The following is a 27,590-nucleotide window of genomic DNA, read 5'->3' as shown; positions in this document are numbered from 1 at the left end:
TTAACATAGGCAGCCCCCTCATTATAGTTTAGCATAGGCAGCCCTCCTCATTATAGTTTAGTATAGATAAGCTTAAGTTTAGTATAATTAGCTAGCCCCCCTATAGTTTAGTATAGATAGTTACCCCCCCTTTAGTTTAGTATAGACGGTCAGTCCTCCCCCATAGTGTAGTATAGTCAGCCCCCCCTATAGCTTAGTATAGTCAGCCCCCCCTATAGCTTAGTATAGTCAGCCCCCCTATAGTTTAGTATAGTCAGCCCTCCCTAAAGTTTAGTATAAATAGGCAGCCCACCTATAATTTAGAATAGCCCCCCTCCCTATAGTTAAGTATAGATAGGCAGCCCCCTCTGTAGTTTAGTATATTCAGCCCCTCCTATAGTTTAGTATAGATAGGCAGCCCCCTCTATAGTTTAGTATAGACCCCCTCCCTATAGCTTAGTATGGAAAGGCAGCCTCCCTCACTTACCTGTAGTTGCTCTCGCCATCGCTTCTCACATCAGGCAGACAGGAAGTGAAGCACAGCACTTTAGGACCCCATACAGCAGCAGGCAGCCTAGCGATTGGCTGCCTGTTGCTCTCCCCCTGATCACCAATGTTTTTGAGCATTTTCTTCACCCCCCTCCTCTGTGGCTGTGCCTCCCACATCTGTGATCACGCCAAGCCCTCCCAGCATGATATCCCCCCGGGCGCACATGTGATTGTGCCCCCCCTACCTACTATGAAGCATTGGGGCCCACTGGGGAATACCCCGGCTCCCCAGCGGGTCAGTCCAAATCTGTTCTTTGGTGTGTCTAAATGGACTGCCCAGCACTCATCAAGGTACATGACTCCTTTCCGCTCTCAGGAGATGCCTCCGCAAACTGGAATTGTGCCTAGACGTTCAATGTGGCAGAAAAATATTATCTAGCGGACTGTGAAAAAAATGTAAATATCACAATATCAAAGTCTATCAAAGTTACTTTTCAGTATTCCAGTTTTAATTATGAGACTGAAGGGGCATAGTGACTGTGTCACTTTTTGCATATGAAGTTTTTATTACATTGCAGTACATTACATGACAAATTTACTGGCAATTTGAGTTTCCTTTAGGTTATCATTCTCCCATAGAAGTGTTAAGAACTAGAGATGCATCACGCTAAAGAGAAGAACATTGGACATTCATCTGACTTTACGGTTTAATATGAACGTTTCTCCAACTGGTTTTGGTAAAATACATCCCGGAATATAGTGACGTTGTGCTGGTCACCACTTTACCATTTCTGTTATTGTTCACTGTAACATTATATTATTTGCAGTATTTGCATATATCCATTGTCATTATTATTTCATGACATTCCAGATGTTGGTTCTATCATTTTGTGTGGTCACCAATTAGGGGGGTTGGTATGAGCACAGTCAGATGTGAACTGTTGCAAAATTAAAGTCCTTTTGCAGAGTGGAAATGGATGTGCATCCCTCCAGATTACATTAAATATGGGACCACTCCAGCCCTTTATCCTCATTTCAATGAAGTTGCTATACAAAAAGACTCAACCTGCTCAAACTCTTGCTCCTCTGTATCCCTGCACTTCCACAAACTGTAGAGAATGATGGAACCAAAGATGATGATATTTTGGAGAGATTATCACACATTTTTGGGAGGGCCCTGAATGAGACATTCTTCTTACATAACCTTTAATAGCAGAAACAGTACGTCTGCCAGTACTAGTGCTGGTATTATTAGTATTAGTATTATTCTTTATTTATAAAGCGCCATAATACTACATTGCACTGCAGATTGATGGGGTCATAATAAACATAAATAACACACAATAACTTGAAAAGATGGCCCTGCTCAAATTACAATCTAAAGTAGTAGAATTGCAATTGTTGCTGTTGGAGGTGAGAATGTCTGGCTAGTACAAGGTATAAGCATTGCCAGTCACAAATATTATGGCTGCCATTGGCAACTAGAATTATTATGCAGCTAATGATGGTGTGGTATGGTTGAAATGAGGAGAGACAGTAAAGCTGGAGACATGAAAGGTGATCTAGTCATTGTAGAAATCTTAAGTCTGCTGTTGCTACTGTTCAATAGACTGATTAATGAGAACAGCAGTAAAGCCATACTTGCCAACTTCTTCTAGTTGGCGTCCAGGAGCTGCCGGGGGGAGATGGGTGTGTGGGGGGCGGGGCTCCAAAAATCGCATAATTTTTCACGCGCCCCATGTGACATAATGGCGCAAACGTGTCATTTTTTAGCGGGGGCGGGGCCAAATGCTGCCAGGAGAATTGCAGCATTTTGGACTGAATTCTGCCCACTTCACTAGGAAGTGGACATATGTGGGAGACCGGGAGACCCACCAGGAATCCGGGAGTTTCCTGGACATTCCGGAAGAGTTGGCAAGTATGAGTCAAGCTGTGTAGTGAAGGTCACTACACAAATCCTATGACAGTAGTATGTTCTCTTATATTAGCTGTCACCACAGGTAATGTATGGACTACAATATTGTGTTACCTTGCAAATCAGGCACTGCTAAACAATAATGGATAACAGTTTTTTTGAATTTGCTCTTTGAATACTTTTGTTTTCTGAGAGCATCATGTTTATTTTTACGTTGTGTTACGTTATGTTTACGTTTGGTTTGTCTATGGTCAGCTGAACTCTCTCTATATGTTGTTCAGTTCTCCTACCCACTTCTTTGCGATTGTTACGACACATCTGCCATACAATATTGATATAATCAATTTGACACATTTGCAATGAGAAAATGAATTAAAATCAACAGCAGTATTTTGTGCTCCCACCGACACATACACAATGTGAGAAGATTAGTAAAACTTAGTAATCAATATTCATTAAAAGATTAACTAGCAATCTTCTTGATTTGAATAACTTGTTTTACTCTCTGATTACTTTTAGCTAACACTAGAGCTGGTCAGAACAGGACATTTCTTGTGGAGTTCTGATTAGTCACAAGAATGCAGGACTGCTAAGCTCTACCCTCATCATCATTACCGCTTCTCTCTGCTCCCTTGAATTAATGAGCCTAATTATTCATCCAGATGCAAAAAAAAATAATTTTGTTTGCAGAACAAGATTATTTAAATTAAATTTAAGGAGTGGATAATGTCCATTTATGTGCGTGGATAATGTCCATTTATGTGGTCATTCCCTGTTTAGTAGGCTGCTGAGGGGGAGATCACTTATATGCAATATATAGAAGCAATGGGCCTGAGTCATTAAGACACGCATACTGAGCTCATTGTGCGTTTGTTATAAACCACACGTAAATCGACTCTGAGTACTCCTGAAGTCACTGAGGAACGGATCTAAAGATATGTGTGGTTTTGCCTACGGGTGCAGTTTTACTAGATTAGACACTGAAGAATACGTACAGTACCAATGTAGAATATAAAACTCAAAAGAACGCACACAAAAAAAATAATTAAGCAATTAATGTTACCTGTTAATAACATAGTAATGTTTTAATTATACATGGAACTTTAAAAAAATGTTTTTTTATAATTTTTTTCCCTTGAAAAAACATTTATTAGGCAGTCCTTAATGTCTAACGTAAATAAAAGACATTTTTACAGTGCATCTGATTGCAGACACTAGTTATAGCATGCATATGATACTGACATCACTAGGACTCAAGACAACACTATAGCTGGTGCCAGTGCCTGATCAAACATTAGTCTGGGTCCTGGATGGCACTGTGCCGGCGATCTTAAGCAATTTTTTTTTAAAAAAAAGCCAATATATCCCCACCTCCCTTAATATGTCGGCACTCACCTCCTCATTGATAGGGGCCACCATTCAAAACTACTTTTTTATGAAGTTGCTCTAATGTCTCTTTCTAAGACACGCAGGCCCTAAACTACGATAAAGCTACAGTAAGAAAATGTAATAGTACTGCATGTGTGTATTCCAGTGAACACACAAATCTGTGAATTAGCAGCTCCACCATTTTGTGAGTGACAGCAATCTCACTACCTGATAGTGCTGAATCTGCAGCTAACCACAGGATGTGATGGTAAACCATGTCTGTATTGCGCAAGTAACACGTCCATTAAGGTTCCTGCCAGCACTGCTTTTTGGAGTTTGAGTGAAAGATTTTCAATAGTTTTTTTATGTTTTAGATGGTGTGTAAGTATACAAACCTTAATCGGACATGTTAAACCGTTTTTTTGTCTGTGGAATATTATATGTATATGTATATTACATATATTATATGTAATATAATATATGTAATATTATATGTGGAATATTATATGTATATATATATATATATATATATATATATATACACACACACACACATATAGCATTTGCATTTATTACATATTAACATATATATATAGTGGTCAAAGTGGGCTGGTAGACGATGGAATGCCATACCGCCAACTATTCTAAATTTACATTTTGGCTACTATATGTTTTATATATATATATATATATATATATATATATATATATATATCCACACACCTTGGTGGCGGAGGGGGGCGTCAATTGGTGTATTAGCCTAGGGCGGCTGAAACCCTTAATCAGTCCCTGGCTGGTGCAAAGAGATACACCAGAACAACAAGTGACTTTGAGATGGCCAGAGCTTGATTCGGACATGGCTGCATTCACTCAAGCTTTGGACATCCTCAGTGTAAATTGATTACAGCCAAAAATAGATAGGGTCATAAGTTCGATTCCCGACCATGGCCTTATCTGTCTGGAATTTGTATGTTCTCCCCGTGTTTGTGTGGGTTTCCTCCGGGTGCTCCGGTTTCCTCCCACATTCCTAAAACATACTAGTAGGTTAATTGGCTGCTATCAAATTGATCCTAGTCTCTGTCTGTCTGTGTGTGTGTATGTTAGGGAATTTAAATTGTAAACTCCTATGGGGCAGGAACTGATGTGAGTGACTTCTCTGTACAGCGCTTCGGAATTAGTGGCGCTATATAAATAGATAATGATGATTAATTTTGCCTCCTTACCTTAGAGACATTTAAATCTAAAATGTCTTACCTTTTCAGTGCTTCTTTTCTGTAAACAAAAGAAAAAATATATAATTTTAGTAACACATTTATCTCAGAAAAAAAAGTCTTAATACAGACAGCTATAGCAATCATAAAAAAAACATACAGTATGCAGGCTAAAGCTACTTGACTAGAATTTGTATGAAAATAAAAATAATGTTCATTGAATATTATTTCCACTGCGTCTCTGAGAAGCAAAGTTTATTGATATATTGTGATGTGAAGGGCCAGGAAAGCGCTATGTCTTCTAAATATCATAAACCCTCATACAGCTCAGAGAAGCTTGTATTTCGGAGCAATGAATAGTAATTATTCGTATGTAGTTGAATATGCAATAATCTGATAGATATCTGATGTATGTGTCATATAACTTGTGTCACTTATGAAGAAAAAAACTTGCTGGTGCAAATAACACCCTAACTCTATCTGCCAACAGGGTGCTGTGATGTCTCACTATTCATCTGTGCTCAGCAGACTCCAAGAGGTATATTTACTAAACTGCGGGTTTGAAAAAGTGGAGATGGTGCCTATAACAACTAATCATATTCTAGTTATCATTTATTTAGTACATTCTACAAAATGACAGCTAGAATCTGATTGGCTGCTATAGGCAACATCTCCACTTTTTCAAACTTGCAGGTTGATAAATAAACCCCCAAATCTAAGAATAGCAGAGGGTGCTGAGTGCATATTAGCTAGTATTCCACCACTCTGTTTTTCAAGTGAGTGAGTTGGTGTGATTTCAACATTCTGGCTCTCTTGTTTATGCACGCTTTATTTAATCACATCAACTATGGAAATGGCCACTGCAAACAAATCTTATCTTCTTAATGAATGTGCTGTAAAATGGCAGAAGAGTTGAAAAAACATATTACGTCTTGTTTCTTTTATTTTAATAATGACAAGAGGTGATTTACGAAGTACAAAATACGTGCTTTAAATCAAAAATACATTTTTGCAAAATAATAATAGGCAGAAAACCCTAGAGCATCCCCTTCACCAGCCAATCACAAGCTGTTTCCAGTGGGCAGTTAATCACAAGCAGAGAGCGTGGGAAAATTTTATTGTGCAGGTGGGTCACTGTTAATGGGATTTTTTTTCATTAAAACTACGTCGGATGAAAAACAAAGAAAAGAAGATTTTTTTATAATCATAGTTTGGGATCTCTGTTATCAATTGAAGTTTATTTGAAAATTATGTGCACCTTTGTTTTTTTTTATTATTGCTATTTTACAATACTAGGACTGCACTCCAGGAGTCCAATATTGTTAATTATCCTGACATTCACAGCCCAGATGGATTCAGATGAACCCCAGAGCTTTTGTTCTGCCTGCCCCAGTGAGGCATCAGTCCTGTGTTGACCAAACTCAGTTGTGGTTTCCTTGTCATAGTTCAAACTAGCCTAAGCTGGGGCCAGATAAGGATTTGTGAAAGGGGGCATACTGTTAATTTTTCATCTATGTATCTATGTATTTATCTATTTATTTTAACCAGTGCCAGCCCTGTAAAATCAAGACCATCGCTGAGATCAGAAGGGAACATTTCTGGAATCAGCCAAATCGATCAGACTGCATGCTGCACTTCAGCAAAGAATCACATTTTTAAGGTGCACCTTAAGCAATGTAATGTCACAATCAGTGGCTGAACTATCATTGGTGCAGCAGGTCCCGTGCACCGGAGCCCATGGAGATAATGGGGCCCTCTGCATGGCAGATACAGAAAATAGGGGGCATCGGTTCCCTCCTCCCGGCACCAGAGCCCACAGCTCGTTAGTTGTGTCTCTGATCACAATGACCTCTCACTTTGATGATTAAAATAAGAGTTACCTGGAGAAGATCACAAACATGTATTTAACTGAAAGGGCTGATACTAAAGGGATATGAGGCTGGACTTTGATGTGAAGTTTATAGTTTAAAGTGCACTTCCTAAAGATTTGTTTCTACTGTCCTCACATCATGGCTCCTTTTTAATTAGCACGGCTGCTTCTGAGTGAGGAGAGCACGAATGTGCTTTAATGTGCATTCTGTAGATAATTGAGGCATACTTGTGCAAAACTGAGGTGTTTTGCAGTGTGTTTCTGGTGTGCCTCAAAAATGATGTGCATTGTGGAAAAATTCAAAAAGCTCATTTCAGTCTAACAAATGGGCTTTGATTCTTCACTGAGGTTAACGTGCCTGTCATTTCATTTATATAAAAAAGAGAGACATAGGGAATTCCAGTACGAGTCTTCAGATATTCAAAAGATAAATCACAAAAGACCAGTAAATGCATCCTGAAATATGTGAACCTGGCTGAAGGGCTTTTAAAAGATAAATTTTAAAGGATCAGTATATCTGAAGGGCAGCGGAAGGCAAACTGTGGCTACCCTGTTGTTATGGAACAAGTAACTCGTAATGAAAAGGAATGCTGACACTTATAGCAGTCAAAAGTTGTCCAAGCCTGATCAAATCCTGTACTTGTAAACTTCCTTATATAAGCGAGTATGTTGTATTGCTTCCATTTTATTAACTACTTCTCTTCAGTCTGATCCCCCTTCTTAATTCTAATGCTATATATGTTGACCGTGCATTTGAACTTTTTACTGTCCTCTACCCTCATTTGTTCACCTCTTCTATTTTACTTTTACCCTGCAGGTTAACCCCTCTTCTCCATTCTCCTTCTGTGTTAACCTCTTATGCTCTCTTGTGTATCATCCTCTCCCCTGTAAGCTTTTTCCTCTGCAGTATTCTCTGATTTTCTATTCCTGTAACTAATGTGATGTTTCATGCTTATATGTACCTCTGCAAAAACAGGAAGAATTCTAGAATGTGTATTCCATTGTTAACTGTACATATAAACAAATTTACTGACCTGGATGTTTCTCAGTCCTTCAATCAGATAGTCACCATTAACAGGAGACAGAATATAAAACAAGAAAATATAAACGCCCAGGAAATGGCCCATTTTGGAAATGCTTTGTCTGTCTGACCACAGAGTATTATAAATAGTATCAGAAAAAGGGTTAATAATTAATGGAAGTTCAAATATTGCACACACCCACCAACAAGTTTGTTGTACACCCCCCCCCCCTATTAAATTTGGGAGTAAGAAGAATCTATAATTTCTGGGAAAATGTCTGCAATGCAACTGCCGTAATTAACTAGGAATTAATGTGCTACAGGGGCAAACCATACCATGTGTCTGGTTTCTTGTGGAACCTTGTTGTTTTGATAGAAAGATACTAATGGATCCTGAGTGAGAAACTAAAGATACTAAAGGTTGTAGCCTCTCCTATCACTCTTGTAATTCAGACACTCTCAATCACACAGCAGCTGAGTTAGCTTTAACTCATACAGAGTTAAAAGGGTCGCAGGACCTTATTAAAGGATTATGCAGCCATAGGATAGTAAGCTCGTAAGTTGGGTATAAACGTAAGCTCACATAAGTCGGGTATAAACATGCTCAAATTCAACAAGCGGAACTATAGATATGTGTGGTGATGAATACGGGTGTAGCTCTGCCCTTCTCTACTAGAGAATACGTTGCAAGATACGTCCAATACATATGAGGAATAAACTCACAAAAGAACGCGCAAAAAAAAAACAATTAATTTCACCTGTTAATAATAAAGGCATTAATGATAAAACATTAAAATATAAAGAAAAGTGTTGTTTTTTTTTCTCCATGAAATAATTTTTTAGGATGTTATGAATGTCTACTGTACATAAAATAACTTTTTATAGTTGCTCCTGATTGCAAACACATGTCCTAGCATGCATGCACAACTGTCATCACTAGTAATCGGCACTTAGACAAGACCTGTAGCTGAAGCAAGAGATACGGCTGAAAAACATGTACCTGAGAGATGCCCAAAGCTTGGATCGGACGTTGTTGCGTCCACTCGAGTTTGGCACGCTGTCACGAATGCCCAGTCTGTTCCAGATACAGTAATCTGAACAGCTGGCCGTGACTGGAGTCACCTTAGTCACTTAGCAATGAATACACCTTTTCTGCCACCACAAAGGATTTATTATGGTGTTCCTATGTTTATCAAAACCACTTATTAATGTTTCACACTTAAATCACATCCACATGTAGCATGAGCCTTCCTGGGCCTCATATGTTAACAAATAATAACGGAGAAAATGCAATATTAAATGTATTTTAATCCAAAAAATGTTTCCAAGACTTAGTTCATACTTGCCAACTCTCCCTGAATGTCAGGGAGACTCCCTGAAATAGGGATGATCTCCCTCACTCCCTGAAGAGTCTGGCATTCTCCCTGATGCTGAGCCAGTACAAGACATGGTTGGCTTCGCCATCTGTGTCCTATGTCCATGTATTGATGAGTATGGAGGTGGCCATTTCCATGGAGAGCAAGATTTAATCAAAGACTGACAGGTAAGACAACATGACTTCAATAAAGGAGATAGAAATGTAAAACACACTTCAGTCTCTAGAGATTCATTAGTTGATTTTCTTTAACGCATAGTTGGCTACTCTCCCGGAATGTCCGGGAGACTCCCGCATTTCTGGGAGACCTACCGGGCTCCCAGGAGAGCAGGGCAACCTCCCGGTTCTCACCTCCCCAATAGATAAATGGCAGGGACGGGGCTTAATGGCGCAAATATCGCATCATCTTAGCCCTGCCCCCTGCTGTAATTGGTCAAAATTGTGACAATCGTCTAGGGGGCGGGGCCAAATTATGCGATTCATCAAGCCACGCGCCTCCCCCGGAATCTCCCTGAAGCCAATGAGGAAAAGTTGGCAAGTATGACTTAGTTACAAAAAGTTAACGACAATACATACAATAAGTTCCACTTCAGGAATTACATTTTCAGTTAAGTCAGATTGATTGCCAAAATGACACAGAGCTTTCCGAAGTAAATTATCTATCACTAAAATAGATATGTTTGGGCTAGATGAGTGGCTAGATGGTTTACAACTTTGGGGCTTCAAACTCCTCCAAGATCATTATCTATCCCAGGCCTGGCTAGTTTCAAAAGATTATTGACACTTGCATATGTTCGGACTCGTGTCATCCAACAAAGCACACATTGAGATTACATTACAAGGTTACATACAATATACATTGTCATACCTGAATATTAATGGAAAATAACAATAATACATTATCGTCACACATATCCTTACTGTACATTAACTACGTGCATACACCCCTTCCCTACCCTGTTCCCTCCCTGAAATCATAGGCTGTAGTTAGTGTCCTTTGCGCTTGTAGATGAATTTAACGTGGCTGCGTTCTGTGGCATACTGTCCGGATCTGGGCATGTACAGAGTACAGATTATGTGCACAAAATTGCAGTTTACGCCCCTTGATTAATCAGGTCCGAAATAGATAGACAAAAATTGAAAACAAGCTGAACATCCTTCCATCTCAGTTCTTAAATAAATTGTCTGATACCTTGGATATATGGAAAAAATTGATGATTAACTACATGTTGAAGAATCTAAATTCTACAAACCCCATGTTTCTTTAGTGTTAGATAACATTGCCCTCAATCCTAAACTGTACAAAACTCTCCATAAATAAACTAAATAATTGCATTACATTATTGGAAGGTCCGTTATTATTTGAAACTACCACTCTATACCTTTGTGGTGCAATGTCAGTTCTAAATAGACTTTACTCTGGTTATATACTAACTCTTGTAAACATTTAACTTCTTTCCCTAATTTTTTTAGTCTCTTGTCCGAGGTTCTTATTTCTTAATCTCTTTTCCTACTTTCTCTTAGTGTTCTTTCATAGGTTCTGTCATTCTAGCCTCTTAGTCTGTGGTTTGTTCGTTACCTCTTTGTGTACACTGCTTATTCTCTCTTGTTACTGCTTCTTCTCCATTTCCTAGTTTGTTTACCTAGTATACAGTGCAGCATTTCTGGTGGTAACAAGTGATGAAGAGAGAGAGATAGGGAAAATTTCATCAATGGTTTTTAAGGGTGAGAGAGCCCAGCACCATAGGGGACATTCAATTCCTAGTGATTTCCCATGATTAGGATCCGAGAGATGTTTGAGCAGTAAAACATTGTTGATTTTTGTTTGCACCTCGTTATTTACTGTACTCAATGGTTGAAGTGTGCTGGTATACTGTGATATGCTATACCGTCACTTCCCCTACTGCTTTCACTGTAAAACTATCAAATTCTATTCCCTACATTCCCATTAAATTTTCCATACCACCACTTCTAAATTTCCACTTTGACCACTGGCTGTAATACCAGGAAGTGCTCACATCATGAGGAGTTCCACAGGGCTTTGTATTATTATTATTATTATTATTATCATCATTTATTTATTAGGCGCCACAAGGTTTCCGCAGCGCCGTACACAGTGCAAACAGTAGACCATACAGGGTGACAATGTACAGAACAATAAACACAAAGTACCAATACTTCAGTACTCCGGGCAGACATATGGCTAAAGACGGAGCAGAAGAACAGGTATGGAGACAGGAGGGGAGAGGGGCCCTGCTCATACGAGCTCACATCCTATGGGAGGGTGAACAAACAGGCACAGGAGGGAGCCATTAAAGTAAGGGAGAATAAGGTGGGGCTAGGGGAGAGAGGGAAGAACGAGAGAGGGAGGTTAGCGAAGGAGCAAGAAGGTTAGGGTTAAGTGGATGGAGGGTAGGCTTTGAGGAACAGGTGCATTTTAAGTGCCCGTTTGAAGGAGCAGAGACTGGGTGAGAGACAGATGGAGCTCGGGAAGTCGTTCCAGTGCAGGGGAGCAGCTCAGGAGAAGTCTTGGATTCTGGAGTGGGAAGAGGTAATCAGAGTGGAGGAGAGGCGACTGTCATTGGCCGAGTGCAGGGAGCAGGCAGGGGTGTGAATGGTGAGGAGGTTAGAGATATAGGGGGCAGTAGACTGGGAGAGAGCTTTGTAAGTGGTGGTGAGGAGTTTGAAAAGGATCCTATAGGGGAAGGGGAGCCAGTGTAAGGCATGGCAGAGAGGGGAGGCAGAGGAGGAGCGGCATGAGAGAAAGATGAGTTGGACAGCCGCGTTCAGAACAGAATGAAGGGGGGCGAGGTGGGAGAGGGGGAGGCCAGTGAGGAGAAGGTTACAGTAGTCGAGGCGGGAGATGATGAGTGCGTGGATGATAGTTTTGCTGGCGTCTTGTGAGAGGAAGGGCCGGATCCGAGCGATATTGCGCAGCTGGAAGCGGCAGGTTTGGGCAAGATATTGGACATGAAGTAGTTGCACGCAAGTGGAAGCACTGTAAATGTCAGCATGCTTAATAATTTTCACAGGGCATGCACTGTTCTAAAGTTTTTTTTTTATATAATTTTTCCGCCAAAACGTGCAACTGCTCCCCCTACAATATTGTAATTGAGGAGACATCGGTTCACAGAGCAGAAGTTTGGTGCGGCAGGAGCACTCCTTCTCCATACCCTTTTGTTGGAAAACCAATATTGAAAGTTGAAATCTAACCTACAGTTATTTGATGCAACTTAGTGTTTTAATTGTTCTCATTCAGTCTCCATCTATATAAAACATTTATAACTTTTCTTAAACGTAAAAAATATAAAAGAAAAAACAGATATAGAGAGTGGGAAACCAATGATCACCACTTATTACTCTACCCAATGAAAATGGAAGTGCTGAATAATCCTTATGTGATTTGGCACTCAATAGGAAAAACATCCAAGTTAAACCCAAGTGGAAAAAGGGCCCTTGCTCCTGAGGGCATGTCCATGAAAAATGAAAGTTTAACGAGAGAAGTCCAAAATGGACTTTGTAAAGCTTTAGCCCTAGAGTTTGATGTTTTCATCTATGATGTGCATAACTCTTGTTAACTTCAAATTGTTATCTTCTTTAGAAAGCAGCATGGAGGCTTTGCAGGCTACAACATCCAGGAGCTAGCTGGGCTGGGGGGCAGGAGGATTTGCCCCAGGGTTGGTCTCATAGTGGGTTACCTTGGGTTGGGTCACTGAGCTACCTGTATTTTTCCCTTAAAACGTTCCTTATAGGCTACTATAACCAACTCTCGCTTCCCCCTTCCAGGGATAAAAATTGCCAGACAGCTCCTGACAACATCAAGGTTCCAAAGGGTTAAATCAAGAACTTTGTCAGAGGTAAGCGATATCTCAGTAAACAAGGGAGAAAGGTATAGTAGTCAAGTAGCAAGGGGTTGATCCATGAGGGTGATCAGGTATGAACAGCCAAGTTGTTACACGGAGAAACAGGAACCACAGTCAGGATGCTAATGTAGCAAGGCTGGCTTATTCTTCTATGCAGCCAGGACAGCATGTTGCCATGGAAGCGCAGGGTGAAGTGGAGGTCAGCCCCTGCAGTGTGTCTGAGCTGGGAGGAGAGTAGGAAGGAAGGGGAAAGCAGACAGTACGAGGTACTAGCAACATGAGATGTGTGTGACAGCAGCAGAGGAAGAGAGAGGTCTAACAGGAGAGTCTGCTGGAAAGACAGAGGGCCTGAATCATTAATGAAAGTGAAACAAAAAACAAGTAACTTTGCACCTTGGCAAAACCATGTTGCATTGGAGGGAGGCTAAATTTAAAATGTGGGGATGGATTTATAGTTGGGGAAGAGCATGTCCTAGATCAACTTTAAATTTCAGTATAAAAATAAAGTTATTAAGTGTTTGTGTGCTACATGAAAAATCAGCTAGTATTTAACTTTTGTGCAAAATAATAAACTAATATTTAATTGTGACAGGATGGACTGCCTATGCCACCCTGTCTGTTGTTGCTGGGAACCGGCTGGGCTTACTTTGCCACCGTCCCCTTTTGGTATTCTGAATATGCGCCTCCTGCCGCAATAGGAGGAGCCTGCTGCTACTCTGGGCTCCTTTATGGCACCCAGAATCACGTTCCTTCTGGGTAACTGTCACTGCTGGGGTACCCTCTTGCTGGTGTACCTGGGCTGATACTCCAAACCTCTTACTATGGATCAGAGTTGCTGTGGATGGATCCCCCCTGGCCTATCACACTGATCAGAGCTGCAGGGTAGCAGACGGAGTGGTGGTACCGGAAAATCTGGGTCCAACCTCAGAAACAGCCGGAGAACGGATTCGATTTAGGGTCTAATTAGCAGGTCACAGGATTACAGCAATATTGAAGACATGGTCAAGCAGGGTCTTGAAGCTGAGTGATGTAGATTTGCACTCACAGTGGTTGAAGGTACTAGGTGATCAGGTGAAATGGAATATCAGAATGATACATTTCAGTGTACAAGACAGGGCTTTTTATACTGATTTGGACACAGGCTATTTTAAGAATCAGGATGCAATGTGTTTACACAAAAATGGATTTACATGCATTGCAAAGCTAACAATATTTACGCTTATATGTGATACCTTGCTGTAATATCATGCATCTTACAGTGCACATCAGGTCTAATTACATCTTCCTATGACCCTCACACATCAAAAGGTCTAATTAGCATGAGATGTGCATGAGTCCTTCTTCCAACAGTTGCAGTATACACATTTCCTCCAAAGAAAATAATTCCCCAGGAACAGTTGTAAACATCAAACAAGATATTCCCTTGCACCAATATATTCAAAAGGCTTTAAAAACAAAGGCTTATTGTATCAGTTATATACATCAGAAATAAGGCATTTCCTCTATAAAGGTTAAAACAGAAAAAACAAAGTTTCTACCCTGATCTCAGAAATAATGATTTCCTATATCAAAATATACAAATATCAAAAATAAGTCCATTGGCAACTATATAAGTAAGCACCCTGCGTTATTTCCTTTAAATAAATTTAGACCATAAGTTATTTATGAGTGATCCAGTCACACTCCTCCCCCCCTTGTCCATGCAGCAGCCAGTGTGCCAAGTCCGAACGATTTGGCTCCTGGTCTGCAGTCTCCTAGGGTTTCCGGAAGTGACCCGGAGGATCCGGCTCTTCCTGCTGAGACAGTCCATCTGCATTGCTGTGAGCCTGTCCTTGCTTGTGAATTATGTCAAAGTCATATATTTGAAGTGCAAGGCTCCAGCGCAACAAATGCCCATTTTCCCCTGAGGTGTGTTGTAGCCACTTTATAGCATTATGATCAGTTACCACAGTAAAATGTTGTCCATACAAATAAGGTTGGTGTTTTTTCACTGCTGACACAATGGCCAAACATTCTTTCTCAATTGTGGCATACCCCACCTCCTGGTTTAGCAGTTTTCTGCTCAAATAGGCCACAGGGTGCTCCTGCCCATTTAGCCCCACCTGGCTAAGTACTGCTCCCAGTCCATACTGTGATGCGTCAGTTTGCACATTAAAGTTCTAAGTCATAGTTAGGCGCCAACGGTACTGGAACACGAACCAGGGCTTCCTTTAATGACTGAAATGCCAGCTTACAAGTGGAAGTCCAGTCAACTACTTTGGGGAGTTTTTTCTTAGTGAGATCTGTCAGGGGCTTCGCTACAGTGCTAAAGTTTGGGACAAAACGTCGGTAGTACCCTGAGGTCCCTAAGAAGGCCAGTACTTGACTTTGGGTTGTGGGCCGGGGCCAGTCTCGGATGGTCTCTACCTTAGCTGGTACTAGCTTAACCCTACCTCCCCCACACGATGACACAGGTACTGCACCTCAGACATCCCCATTTGACACTTGTCTGCTCTGATAGTCAGACCTGCCCACTGAATATTCTCTAACACTCACCCCACATGTTTCAAATGATCCTCCCAGGATTTACTGAAAATGTCAATGTCATTCAAGCACGCCTGTGCAAAGCCTTTACATCCTTCCAGCAGGTAATCAACCACACGCTGGAAGGTGGCTGGGGCATTCTTCATCCCAAATGGCATGAACTTAAATTTGAACAGGAAAAATGGGGTGATGAATGCCGACCATTCCTGAGCCTCGGGGGTCAGCGGTATCTGTCAATACCTCTTGCTCAAGTCAAAGGTGGAAATATACTTTGCTACAGCTATCTTATCTAACAAAGCGTCAATTCAGGGCAGGGGATAGGCATGAGACATGGTCACCTCGTTCAACCGGCGGTAGTCTACACAAAACTGCTCTGTCTTGTCCTTCTTGGGAACCAATACAACGGAGGACGCCCAGGGACTATGCGATGGATCACCCCTAGCTCAAGCATTTCCTGTACCTCCTTGTGAATACATTCCTTGGCCTCTGGTGAGACCCGATAAGTGGGTTGCCTAACTGGCCTATGGTCACTAGTGTCCCCATGGTGCATCACCAAGGAAGTCCAACCGTGCTTCCTACTGAACTGAGTTACAAAGGGCCACAGTACTGCCTCAAGTTGCTCCCACTTGCAGACACTCAACTGCTCATCCCAGCCTACTTCCTCTACACCACCTTCCTCTCTGGCATCCGCGAGGAGGTCAGGTAGTGGGTCACTTCCTGATTCCTCAGTTGATAAGTAACAAAACGTTACTACCGACTCCACACGCACCTGGTATGCCTTCAACATATTTACGTGGTAGGTCCGCTGCCGCCTACCATCGCTATCAAATGACACAACATAAGTCATGTCACTCAGGCGTTTTGAGACCGTGTATGTTCCAGCCCAGGCAGCCTGGAGCTTGTTCTGGCACGTGGGCATCAGAACAAGGACCTTCTGCCCTATTTCAAACACTCTGGCATGTGCGCCCTGATCATACCAAGTCTTCTGTTTTGCCTGTGCTTCCGCTAGGTTAGCCTGCGCTAGCCCCATGAGATTCTCTAACCAATATCTGAGCTTCAACACATTCTCCACCACAGAGACATCCTGGGTGGGTAGTTCCCTTTCCTAAGACTCCCGAAACAGGTCAAGAGGCCCAAGCACTCTGGCCATATAGTGGAGAATCCGGTAGACTCCTGCAAAATCTCCTGATAAGCAAACAGGAGGTGTTGCAAGTAGCGTTACCTGTCCCCCCCAACGAAGTTACAAAGGCCCGTAGCATGTGCTTCAGAGTGCCACTGAACCGCTCGCACAGTCCGTTAGTCTGGGGATGGTAGGGGGCATTACGGAGTTTCCGCACGACACACTTTACCCAGAGACACTGGACCAGTTCACTCATGAACTGTTTCCCTTGATTGGTTAGGATCTCACTAGGGAACTCTACTCTGCAAAATACTCCTAGGAGCGTATCCGGTAACTTTTCCACAGTTAGGGAGGACAGAGCTACAGCCTCTGGATACCGGGTAGCATAGTCCACCACAGTTAGACTGTATCTCTTTCCCGATCTACTGGGCACATGCACGGGACCTACTATGTCCACAGCCACTCGCTGAAAAGGTTCCCCAAATATTGGCAAGGAGCTGAGGGGAGCACAAGCACTGGGGCACCTGAGATGCTGACACAAATCACATGACTTCCAGTAGGCCCGGACGTCAGCCAACATTCCAGTCCAGAAAAAGTTCTGTGTCAGGTGCTTCAGTCTCTTCCCTAGTGTCCCGCCATAGGGATTTCTTGGCCAACAGACATTAGTTGCGTGCATAAGCCACATGGTACCACCATTTAAACTTGTTCCTGGACTGGTCTATCCCCATCTATCTTCCTAACTGCATGGTACAACAACGCCAGGTCACACTCCCCACCTCCATCACCTCATGCCCTCCAGTGAGGGATCAGAGAGCTATGCTGCCCTGAACTCTTCCCTGTGGCCCTCACTATTGTCTAAGTCAGGATATGCTGCAGGGGGGTCTATGTTTGGGTGACTAGGGTCAGTCAATGTGGGGTCAGTCAAAGGGGGGTCACTGTGGTCTGCTATACTCACCACTGGAACTGGCATACTGTTAGGGACAGGAGCATCACCGGGCACCCCCACAAGTTCAGGCTGGTAAGAGAAAACATACTCTGCATTGCTAGGGGGCACAGTCTTTCCAGAGGCAAAGGGCTGTCTGTTTCTTGAAGAAATAGCAGATTGGGTCTTTTCCTCTGGGCTGGCTGAAGCTGTGGTTTCTGGTGATGGCTGTATTCTAGCAGTTGTGTTCTTTTCTCTCTCGGCTGGGTTGTGCAGGTGTAGATCCTGAAGACTGTAGTTTAGCCGCTTTGCTCCGTGTAATAGAGTTGAGAAATGCGGTCACAATTCCACCCCCAACATTGTTGCCCAAAATCACATCAGTTTGGAGGCCATCTATAATGGCAACATTTCGCAATTCCTGACCATCTCCCCAGTCCAGATACACTCTTGCTACAGGCACTTCTTTCTCTAGTCCATCTGCCATGGTAAATTTGGCAGTGCGATTCTGCAATACTGTAGCAGGATCATTAAGATGGGGACTCACAACAGTAATTGAGGCCCCTGAGTCTCTCAGTCCTTCTCTCTGCAGGGTCTTACTTGGACCGGCTGCAGGTTCCTCCACATGTTTTTGGGGGGTCTTTTGGACAAACAGGTGACTCTCTCTGCTGAGTCAACTTCAGACACGCCATACTCCATTGGGCTGGCAGGGGTGGAAACATTATCTAATAGATCACCTTTGCCAGTTAAGCAAGTCAGCCGGGCCTCAGGACTCAGATTAGGGGCACGAGTGCTGGGGCTGTGGGACAGTCCATCCTTAAATGACTGTTTTCCCCACAGCTATAGCACTTCCTCTCCAGCCTGGGCTCCGATGGTCTAATTTACAGGGACAGGGTGGGGCGGTGGATGGCAAGTGGTACCCGAAGGGTTAGGTACTTGCTTTTGGGGGTGAGTAGAAGAGGGATGTCCCCCTGATTGTACAGTCCTTTGGGAAAATAAAGGACTGGAAGTTGCTCAATCAATTTATAGGCTATAGCAGGTGCTTGAAAGGGTGGGGTTATCCTAAAAGGAACAAATACACAGAGAGATTCCCCAGCATACTGCTATAGCCAGCAACATATCTGCCATTTCTACTGTAGATAAAAATGCAAAAGTCTTAGCTGCACACATGTCACGGGCACTAGGAGTCTTTACCCAGGGATCACCAGATGGTAGGCTTACCAGAGCAATGTAGATGGTAATAGGGTACTCTGGTAGCTGGGTGATCACGGAACATGAAATGATGGCCGATGAGATGCTCAGGAAAGTCTATGACTAGCAACACTGGTAATAATGAGGTAATGATACACAAGGAACTGTATGGACAAGGACACGTGAAGGTAGTCAGTGGTCTGCGATAGCAAGTTGTACCACTGCTATAGTGAGGAGGAATGTCCAACAGAAACAAGGAGGTGATGAGGGTCAGCGGTCTGCGGGTAGCAAGTTGTACCGCTGTCTGAGTGAAGGAATGGAATCCAAGTGGAGGTATCCAGGTAGTCAGTGGTCTGCGGTAGCAAGTTGTACCACTGCTATGTGAGAGGATAATGGAACAGGTGATACCGGAAACAGGGATCAGTGGTCTGACATCAGCAAGTTGTACCACTGAATATATATGTGAGGAGGTGCACGGGGGAAGACTGCAACACAGGATATACACAGGCACCTTATACACGATCCACAGTAATATGCACAATGTAGATATATATATATAAATGACTGATCAGGTCTGCAATCTAGAAAGTCTCTTGAAGTAGTCCAGCACAATGATAACACAGTCAATGATGGCAATAGACTCAGCGGATAGCAGACTCCAGAGAGAACCAAACACAGTCCAGCAAGATATGCAATACACAGCACAGTCAATGGGAAGTATGCATACCGTGGTTCAGCAGTAGCAGTCAGATGGGATTGCAGCGGTACCTGAGCGGCTGGAGGCCGACTGGATAGGAAGTCCCTGGATAGGTGAAGCAGCGGTCTAGCAGGTGCAGCGCACAGGTGAGTAGACCAACAGGGACACGAATCCACAGGAGTCAGCAACACGTGGAACTGGACTCATAGGGGACCCAGGAGAATGGAGATGATCCAGCAGAGGGTAGTAGATGAGATACAAATCCAATGCTGACCGGAGGGTAGAGACCAGTGGAACACGTGAAGGCGTGGAGAGTGGATCAGCAGGAGATGGACGATAGCGCTGACCACCGCAGCAGGACTCAGCGGCACACGGAGGTAACCAGTAGCAACCACAGGAACCAACAGCGATGGGAAACAGGAGTGCAGCGCAGGGCAGGAGCTGTTGATCACGAAGTGTAGCAGATGGTAATGAAAGCGGCAGTCTCGAGGAAGTCACAGCAAAGATGAGATGAGACTATAGTGCACGGAAGCAGCGGATAGTAATCAGCTGGCAGTCACGATGTTGAACACAGGCGAGTTGCAAGCAGGAGACTGTAGTGCACAGCGGCAGCGGATAGTAGTCAGCTGGCAGTCACGATGTTGAACACAGGCGAGTTGCAAGCAGGAGACTGTAGTGCACAGCGGCAGCGGATAGTAGTCAGCTGGCAGTCACGATGTTGAACACAGGCGAGTAGCAAGCAGGAGACTGTAGTGCACAGAGGCAGCGGTTAGTAGTCAGCTGGCAGTCACAATGTTGAACACAGGCGAGTTGCAAGCAGGAGACTGTAGTGCACAGAGGCAGCGGATAGGAATCAGCAAGCAGACTTGATGAGAAGCAGGTGAGTGAGGTAAAAGCTGGAGTGCACGGAGGCAGCGGATAGCAATGAGCAAACAGTCACATAGATATAAAATAACGTTGAAGTGGTATAGAAGACTGTAGTGCACGGAGGCAGCGGATAGGAATCAGCAAACAGTCATGATGATACAGTTGATGGTAGAAGTGGTATGGAACCACAGTAGTAGAAGTGGTTTGGAAACCACAGGAATCAGCAGCGCTGAATACACGAGTAATACAGGAACACCTTCAGAGACTCATGAGGAATGAGACTCCAAGATCAGGCAACGTGGTGTTGACCACAGGTGCTTAATATAGGGAGTGTTGCCTGATCTGCCAATTGAGTTAAAGGGACATACACTGAAGTATAGGAAAGGGCTAGCATGCGCAGACCCTCAGGATGGTGGACGGCCACGGTTCCTAAATGTCCGGGAAGAGGCACTCACGGTCCGGTGAGTGACAGTACCCCCCCTTTTAAAGGTGGGCACAGAACGCCTGGAACCGGGCTTGTCCGGATTTTTGGAGTAAAACTTCTTCAAAAGGGCAGGAGCATTAAGATCTTCAGCTTTGATCCAAGAGCGCTCCTCAGGACCAAAGCCCTTCCAATGAACGAGGAAGTGGAGGACTCCTCGCGAAATTTTTGCATCTAGTACCTCGGTAATCTCAAAATCCTCCTCCTGATGAACTTGAACTGGCTGCGGAGCTGAGGGAGGAGTTGAAAAACGGTTGATAATAAGAGGTTTGAGCAAAGATACATGGAAGGCATTAGAAATCCGAAGACTCTTAGGAAGAAGGAGTTTCACACATACTGGATTGATAACTTGAATGATCCTATATGGACCAATAAAACGAGGGGCGAATTTCATGGATGGAACCTTCAAACGAATATTTTTTGTGGATAACCAGACACGATCTCCAATTTTTAGTGGTGGAATAGCCCGCCTCTTCTTATCAGCGAAAGATTTATATTTGACAGATGTCTTCTTTAAACAGGTTCTGACCTGAGACCAGATATTTTTAAAGGTCTGACAAACAGTTTCCACCGCAGGAACTTGGGTGGGCGGGAGGGCAGGAAATTCCGGAAAAGACGGATGGTGACCGTAGACCACAAAGAATGGAGTTTTGGATGATGACTCATGGTACATGTTGTTATGGGCGAACTCAGCCCAAGGGAGTAACTCTACCCAGTTGTCTTGATTGGCTGATGAAAATATCCTTATAAAAGTCTCAAGATCTTGATTGACACGTTCGGTTTGTCCATTGGATTGTGGATGGTAAGAAGATGAGAGTGCTAATCGTATGCCCAAGGTTTTACAAAGGGCTCGCCAGAATCTGGACACGAATTGTACTCCTCTATCAGACACAATCTCAGATGGACATCCATGGATACGGAAGATCTCTTTAATGAAATGTTCAGCCAGGATAGACGAGGAAGGCAAACCAGACAGAGGGATGAAATGAGCCATCTTCGAAAATCTGTCCACTACCACCCAAATAGTGTTATGGTTCTTACTAGGTGGTAAGTCAGTAACGAAATCCATACTAATATGGGTCCATGGTTTGGACGGAATGGGTAGTGGTCGCAGCAACCCTGCTGGGGTTCTGCGGGAGGATTTGAATTGCGAACATAATTCACAGGAAGCAATGAACTCTTTGACGTCTCTCCTCATTGAAGGCCACCAGTAACTTCGAGAGAGGATCTCGAAAGTCTTGTGTTCACCGGCGTGTCCAGAAAAACGAGAGGCATGGAACCACGAAAGGATTTTCCTCCTTAGAGTAGGAGGCACGAGGGTCTTCCCAAATGGTAGCGTTTTGGTGGATGAAGCAGCCAGTGAGATACATTTGGGGTCTAGAATGGTGTGGTTGGAAACCTCTTCTATATCAGAGGACGTAACAAAGGCTCTAGATAAGGCATCAGCTTTTTTGTTCTTGGCAGCTGGTTTGAAGGTAATTATTAATTCAAAACGGGAAAAGAAAAGAGACCATCTTGCTTGACGAGGGTTCAAGCATTGGGCAGACTGGAGATATGACAAGTTCTTATGATCCGTAAAGATCGTCACCGGATGGCGAGCTCCCTCCAACAAGTATCTCCATTCCTCTAATGCGGCTTTGATAGCCAGTAATTCCTTGTCTCCGATGGTATAATTCTTCTCTGCGGGTAGGAGACCCCGAGAATAGAAGGCACAAGGGTGGAATTTTTGCTGTTCCGAGCGTTGGGAGAGAATAGCTCCTAAGCCCACATTAGAGGCATCTACTTCTAGGAAAAAGGGGAGTGTCACATCAGGCTGACGAAGGATTGGAGCCGAAGAGAAGGACTCTTTTAATGTTTGAAAGGCTTGAATAGCCTCAGTAGACCATTGCTTAGGATTAGCCCCTTTTCGAGTCAGGGCCACAATAGGAGATGCAATGGAAGAAAAGTCTTGAATGAAGCGTCTATAGTAATTGGCAAAACCTAAAAAACGCTGGATGGCACGAAGAGTAGTTGGCTGGGGCCAATGTAGTACAGCATTTACTTTGTCAGGATCCATCTTCAGACCAACTCCGGAAACAATATACCCCAAGAATGGAATCTGGGGTAATTCGAATGAACATTTTTCTAATTTACAGAACAATGAATTTTTCCGTAGCCTGGAGAGGACTTCTGCCACATGTTGGTGGTGAGAAGGCAGGTCCTGTGAAAAAATCAATATGTCGTCCAGGTAGACGACGACACATACATATAATAAGTCCCGAAAAATCTCATTGATGAAGCCCTGAAAAACAGCGGGGGCATTACATAGCCCGAAAGGCATTGCCAGATATTCGTAATGCCCGTCTCTGGTGTTAAACGCCGTCTTCCATTCGTCACCGGAACGGATTCTGATTAAATTGTAGGCACCACGAAGATCCAACTTAGTAAAAATACGGGCTCCCTTGATGCGGTCAAATAGCTCAGTGATCAACGGAATGGGATACCGATTCTTGATAGTAATGGCATTGAGTCCACGAAAATCTATACAAGGGCGTAATGATCCATCCTTCTTTTTGACAAAGAAGAACCCAGCTCCAGCGGGCGAGGTGGAAGGTCGAATGAACCCACGCTGGAGGTTCTCCCGTATATATTCAGATGTAGCTTGAGTTTCAGGTAACGAGAGTGGATAGACCCGGCCCCTAGGAGGAGTCTTGCCAGGAAGAAGATCAATCGGACAATCCCAAGAACGATGAGGAGGAAGACGTTCAGACTGAGCTTTATCAAAAACATCGGTAAATGAAGCATATTGAGGAGGGAGTCCCGGTGAAATAGCTGAGATGGAAGCTTGCTGTACCTTGAGAGGAATGACTTGGGAAAGGCAATGATGGTGACATTCAGGCCCCCAAGACGTGACTTGAGGGGTGCGCCAGTCAATCTGGGGAGAGTGACACTGAAGCCATGGAAGGCCTAGGACAATCGGACTTGTCGTAACAGGAAGAATTAAAAACGATATCTCTTCATGATGCAGAGCACCAATCTGAAGGGTTACTGGAGACGTACTCTGGGTGATGAGACCGTTGATGAGACGTGATCCATCGATAGCCGTCACAGTAATAGGAGTTTTTAAGGTAATCATTGGTAGAGACCATTGATTAACTAACGATTTGGAAATAAAATTTCCTGCTGCTCCGGAATCAATCAATGCCTGTGACTCAAAGGTTTTGGTAGCAAAGGAAATAGTCACATCAAAAGCGCAGACTTTAGATTTCATAGACGATGGAGAGGACTCCAGGGACCCTAACTTCACCTCTCCAGAACTAGTTAGGGCCTGGCATTTCCCGATCTCTTAGGGCAGGAGCTGAGGACATGAGTGGAATCAGCACAATAGATACAGAGTCTATTCTTGACTCTTCGTTTCCTCTCCTCAGAAGATAACTTGGAACGTCCTATCTCCATGGGAATCACAGCGGGTGACACTGGACGAAATTGAGGGTTAGAGCGAAAAGGTGCTTTAGCAGAAGTCGTTTTCTCAGCCTCTCTTTCACGAAATCTCATATCAACACGATGGCATAGAGAGATCAAATCTTCAAGTGACGAAGGAAGCTCTTGGGTAGTCAGTGCATCTTTAATTTTATCGGAAAGCCCCTGCCAGAAGGCGGCAACTAGGGCTTCAGTGTTCCACTGAAGTTCAGAGGCTAAGATCCTAAATTGAATGACGTACTGGCCTACAGTATGAGATCCTTGTCGCAGACGGAGGATGCTGGAAGCAGCGGAGGTCACACGACCTGGTTCATCGAACACACTTCGGAATGTAGAAATGAATTTGGCACTATCTTGTAATATTGGATCGTTCCTCTCCCACAGAGGGGAGGCCCAAGCCAGGGCTTGTCCTGAAAACAAAGAGATAAGATAGGCCACTCTGGAACGATGGGTAGAAAAATTTTGAGGTTGGAGCTCAAAATGGACTGAACATTGGTTAAGGAAACCCCTACAAGTTTTGGGGTCTCCATCGTACTTTGACGGAGTAGGCAGGTGAAGCGTGGAAGCTATAGACACCTGGGATGGCAATGGGGAAACGGAGGAAAGCACAGGAGCTTCAGTAGTAGCTGTCACAGTCTGTCCAGATGTTCCTTGGGAGGTTAATGACTGATAACACTGAAGTAACAGCTGTTGGCGGGCATCCTGTTGCTCCACACGGCTAACCAGATGTTGCAGCATCTCTTTGGCGGTAGGTTCCACATCTGGGTCTGTCATGGCCTGATCTTACTGTCACGGGCACTAGGAGTCTTTACCCAGGGATCACCAGATGGTAGGCTTACCAGAGCAATGTAGATGGTAATAGGGTACTCTGGTAGCTGGGTGATCACGGAACATGAAATGATGGCCGATGAGATGCTCAGGAAAGTCTATGACTAGCAACACTGGTAATAATGAGGTAATGATACACAAGGAACTGTATGGACAAGGACACGTGAAGGTAGTCAGTGGTCTGCGATAGCAAGTTGTACCACTGCTATAGTGAGGAGGAATGTCCAACAGAAACAAGGAGGTGATGAGGGTCAGCGGTCTGCGGGTAGCAAGTTGTACCGCTGTCTGAGTGAAGGAATGGAATCCAAGTGGAGGTATCCAGGTAGTCAGTGGTCTGCGGTAGCAAGTTGTACCACTGCTATGTGAGAGGATAATGGAACAGGTGATACCGGAAACAGGGATCAGTGGTCTGACATCAGCAAGTTGTACCACTGAATATATATGTGAGGAGGTGCACGGGGGAAGACTGCAACACAGGATATACACAGGCACCTTATACACGATCCACAGTAATATGCACAATGTAGATATATATATATAAATGACTGATCAGGTCTGCAATCTAGAAAGTCTCTTGAAGTAGTCCAGCACAATGATAACACAGTCAATGATGGCAATAGACTCAGCGGATAGCAGACTCCAGAGAGAACCAAACACAGTCCAGCAAGATATGCAATACACAGCACAGTCAATGGGAAGTATGCATACCGTGGTTCAGCAGTAGCAGTCAGATGGGATTGCAGCGGTACCTGAGCGGCTGGAGGCCGACTGGATAGGAAGTCCCTGGATAGGTGAAGCAGCGGTCTAGCAGGTGCAGCGCACAGGTGAGTAGACCAACAGGGACACGAATCCACAGGAGTCAGCAACACGTGGAACTGGACTCATAGGGGACCCAGGAGAATGGAGATGATCCAGCAGAGGGTAGTAGATGAGATACAAATCCAATGCTGACCGGAGGGTAGAGACCAGTGGAACACGTGAAGGCGTGGAGAGTGGATCAGCAGGAGATGGACGATAGCGCTGACCACCGCAGCAGGACTCAGCGGCACACGGAGGTAACCAGTAGCAACCACAGGAACCAACAGCGATGGGAAACAGGAGTGCAGCGCAGGGCAGGAGCTGTTGATCACGAAGTGTAGCAGATGGTAATGAAAGCGGCAGTCTCGAGGAAGTCACAGCAAAGATGAGATGAGACTATAGTGCACGGAAGCAGCGGATAGTAATCAGCTGGCAGTCACGATGTTGAACACAGGCGAGTTGCAAGCAGGAGACTGTAGTGCACAGCGGCAGCGGATAGTAGTCAGCTGGCAGTCACGATGTTGAACACAGGCGAGTTGCAAGCAGGAGACTGTAGTGCACAGCGGCAGCGGATAGTAGTCAGCTGGCAGTCACGATGTTGAACACAGGCGAGTAGCAAGCAGGAGACTGTAGTGCACAGAGGCAGCGGTTAGTAGTCAGCTGGCAGTCACGATGTTGAACACAGGCGAGTTGCAAGCAGGAGACTGTAGTGCACAGAGGCAGCGGATAGGAATCAGCAAGCAGACTTGATGAGAAGCAGGTGAGTGAGGTAAAAGCTGGAGTGCACGGAGGCAGCGGATAGCAATGAGCAAACAGTCACATAGATATAAAATAACGTTGAAGTGGTATAGAAGACTGTAGTGCACGGAGGCAGCGGATAGGAATCAGCAAACAGTCATGATGATACAGTTGATGGTAGAAGTGGTATGGAACCACAGTAGTAGAAGTGGTTTGGAAACCACAGGAATCAGCAGCGCTGAATACACGAGTAATACAGGAACACCTTCAGAGACTCATGAGGAATGAGACTCCAAGATCAGGCAACGTGGTGTTGACCACAGGTGCTTAATATAGGGAGTGTTGCCTGATCTGCCAATTGAGTTAAAGGGACATACACTGAAGTATAGGAAAGGGCTGCGCATGCGCAGACCCTCAGGATGGTGGACGGCCACGGTTCCTAAATGTCCGGGAAGAGGCACTCACGGTCCGGTGAGTGACAACACATTTGCAGATGTATGTTAAAGCCACCCGCCATTCCACGGCACTTTTGCTAATAGGGTGGTCCTAACTGCCACATACTAATCCGTCAACTGGGCCGCTTTTTCCAGGGTTTCTGGGCTATGGTCCAATACCCACTCCTTCACCTCCGGCGTGCAAATTAAATCCACTAATTCTTCCCAGGACTTGGCGTCAGATCCATTAATCCATCTTATTGATAACTGCCGCAACTAGTTGGCAAATTCCTCATGGCTAATATGGGTGATTTTAGCCAAGTCCCAAAACTTCGGCAGGTCTCAGGGGTAATAACATAGCGCTTAAGGAGGGCCCATTTTACCACGTAGTAGTCCAAACAGTTCTATGGGGCCACTCCGCGATAAGCTTCTATTGCAGATCTT

At 44.1% G+C, this 27,590-nt stretch overlaps 1 protein-coding gene across 2 annotated transcripts in view; it reads right to left on the bottom strand.

Moving 5' to 3' along the window:
* LOC142099559 (inter-alpha-trypsin inhibitor heavy chain H3-like) overlaps positions 1 to 27,590 on the bottom strand; it is a 246,255-nt gene that overhangs the window by 90,203 nt on the left and 128,462 nt on the right. Inside the window, exons 1-2 of one of the 2 annotated variants that reach the window (XM_075183104.1) lie at positions 7,867 to 7,972; positions 5,006 to 5,023 (exon numbers count right to left, since the gene is read on the bottom strand). The exons of the other annotated variant lie outside the window; for it this stretch is intronic. Coding sequence (XP_075039205.1) covers positions 5,006 to 5,023; positions 7,867 to 7,959 — 111 coding nt within the window. The 5' untranslated portion in view covers positions 7,960 to 7,972. Of the gene's footprint in view, positions 1 to 5,005; positions 5,024 to 7,866; positions 7,973 to 27,590 lie in introns of those variants that run through there. 2 annotated transcript variants of the gene reach the window in all.

Source organism: Mixophyes fleayi, chromosome 8 (genome assembly GCF_038048845.1).
Source record: "Mixophyes fleayi isolate aMixFle1 chromosome 8, aMixFle1.hap1, whole genome shotgun sequence".
In the NCBI taxonomy this organism is placed as follows: Eukaryota; Metazoa; Chordata; class Amphibia; order Anura; family Limnodynastidae; genus Mixophyes; species Mixophyes fleayi.
The sequence above is the reverse complement of the archived record's forward strand: the minus strand, read 5'-3'. Positions and strand labels throughout refer to the sequence as shown.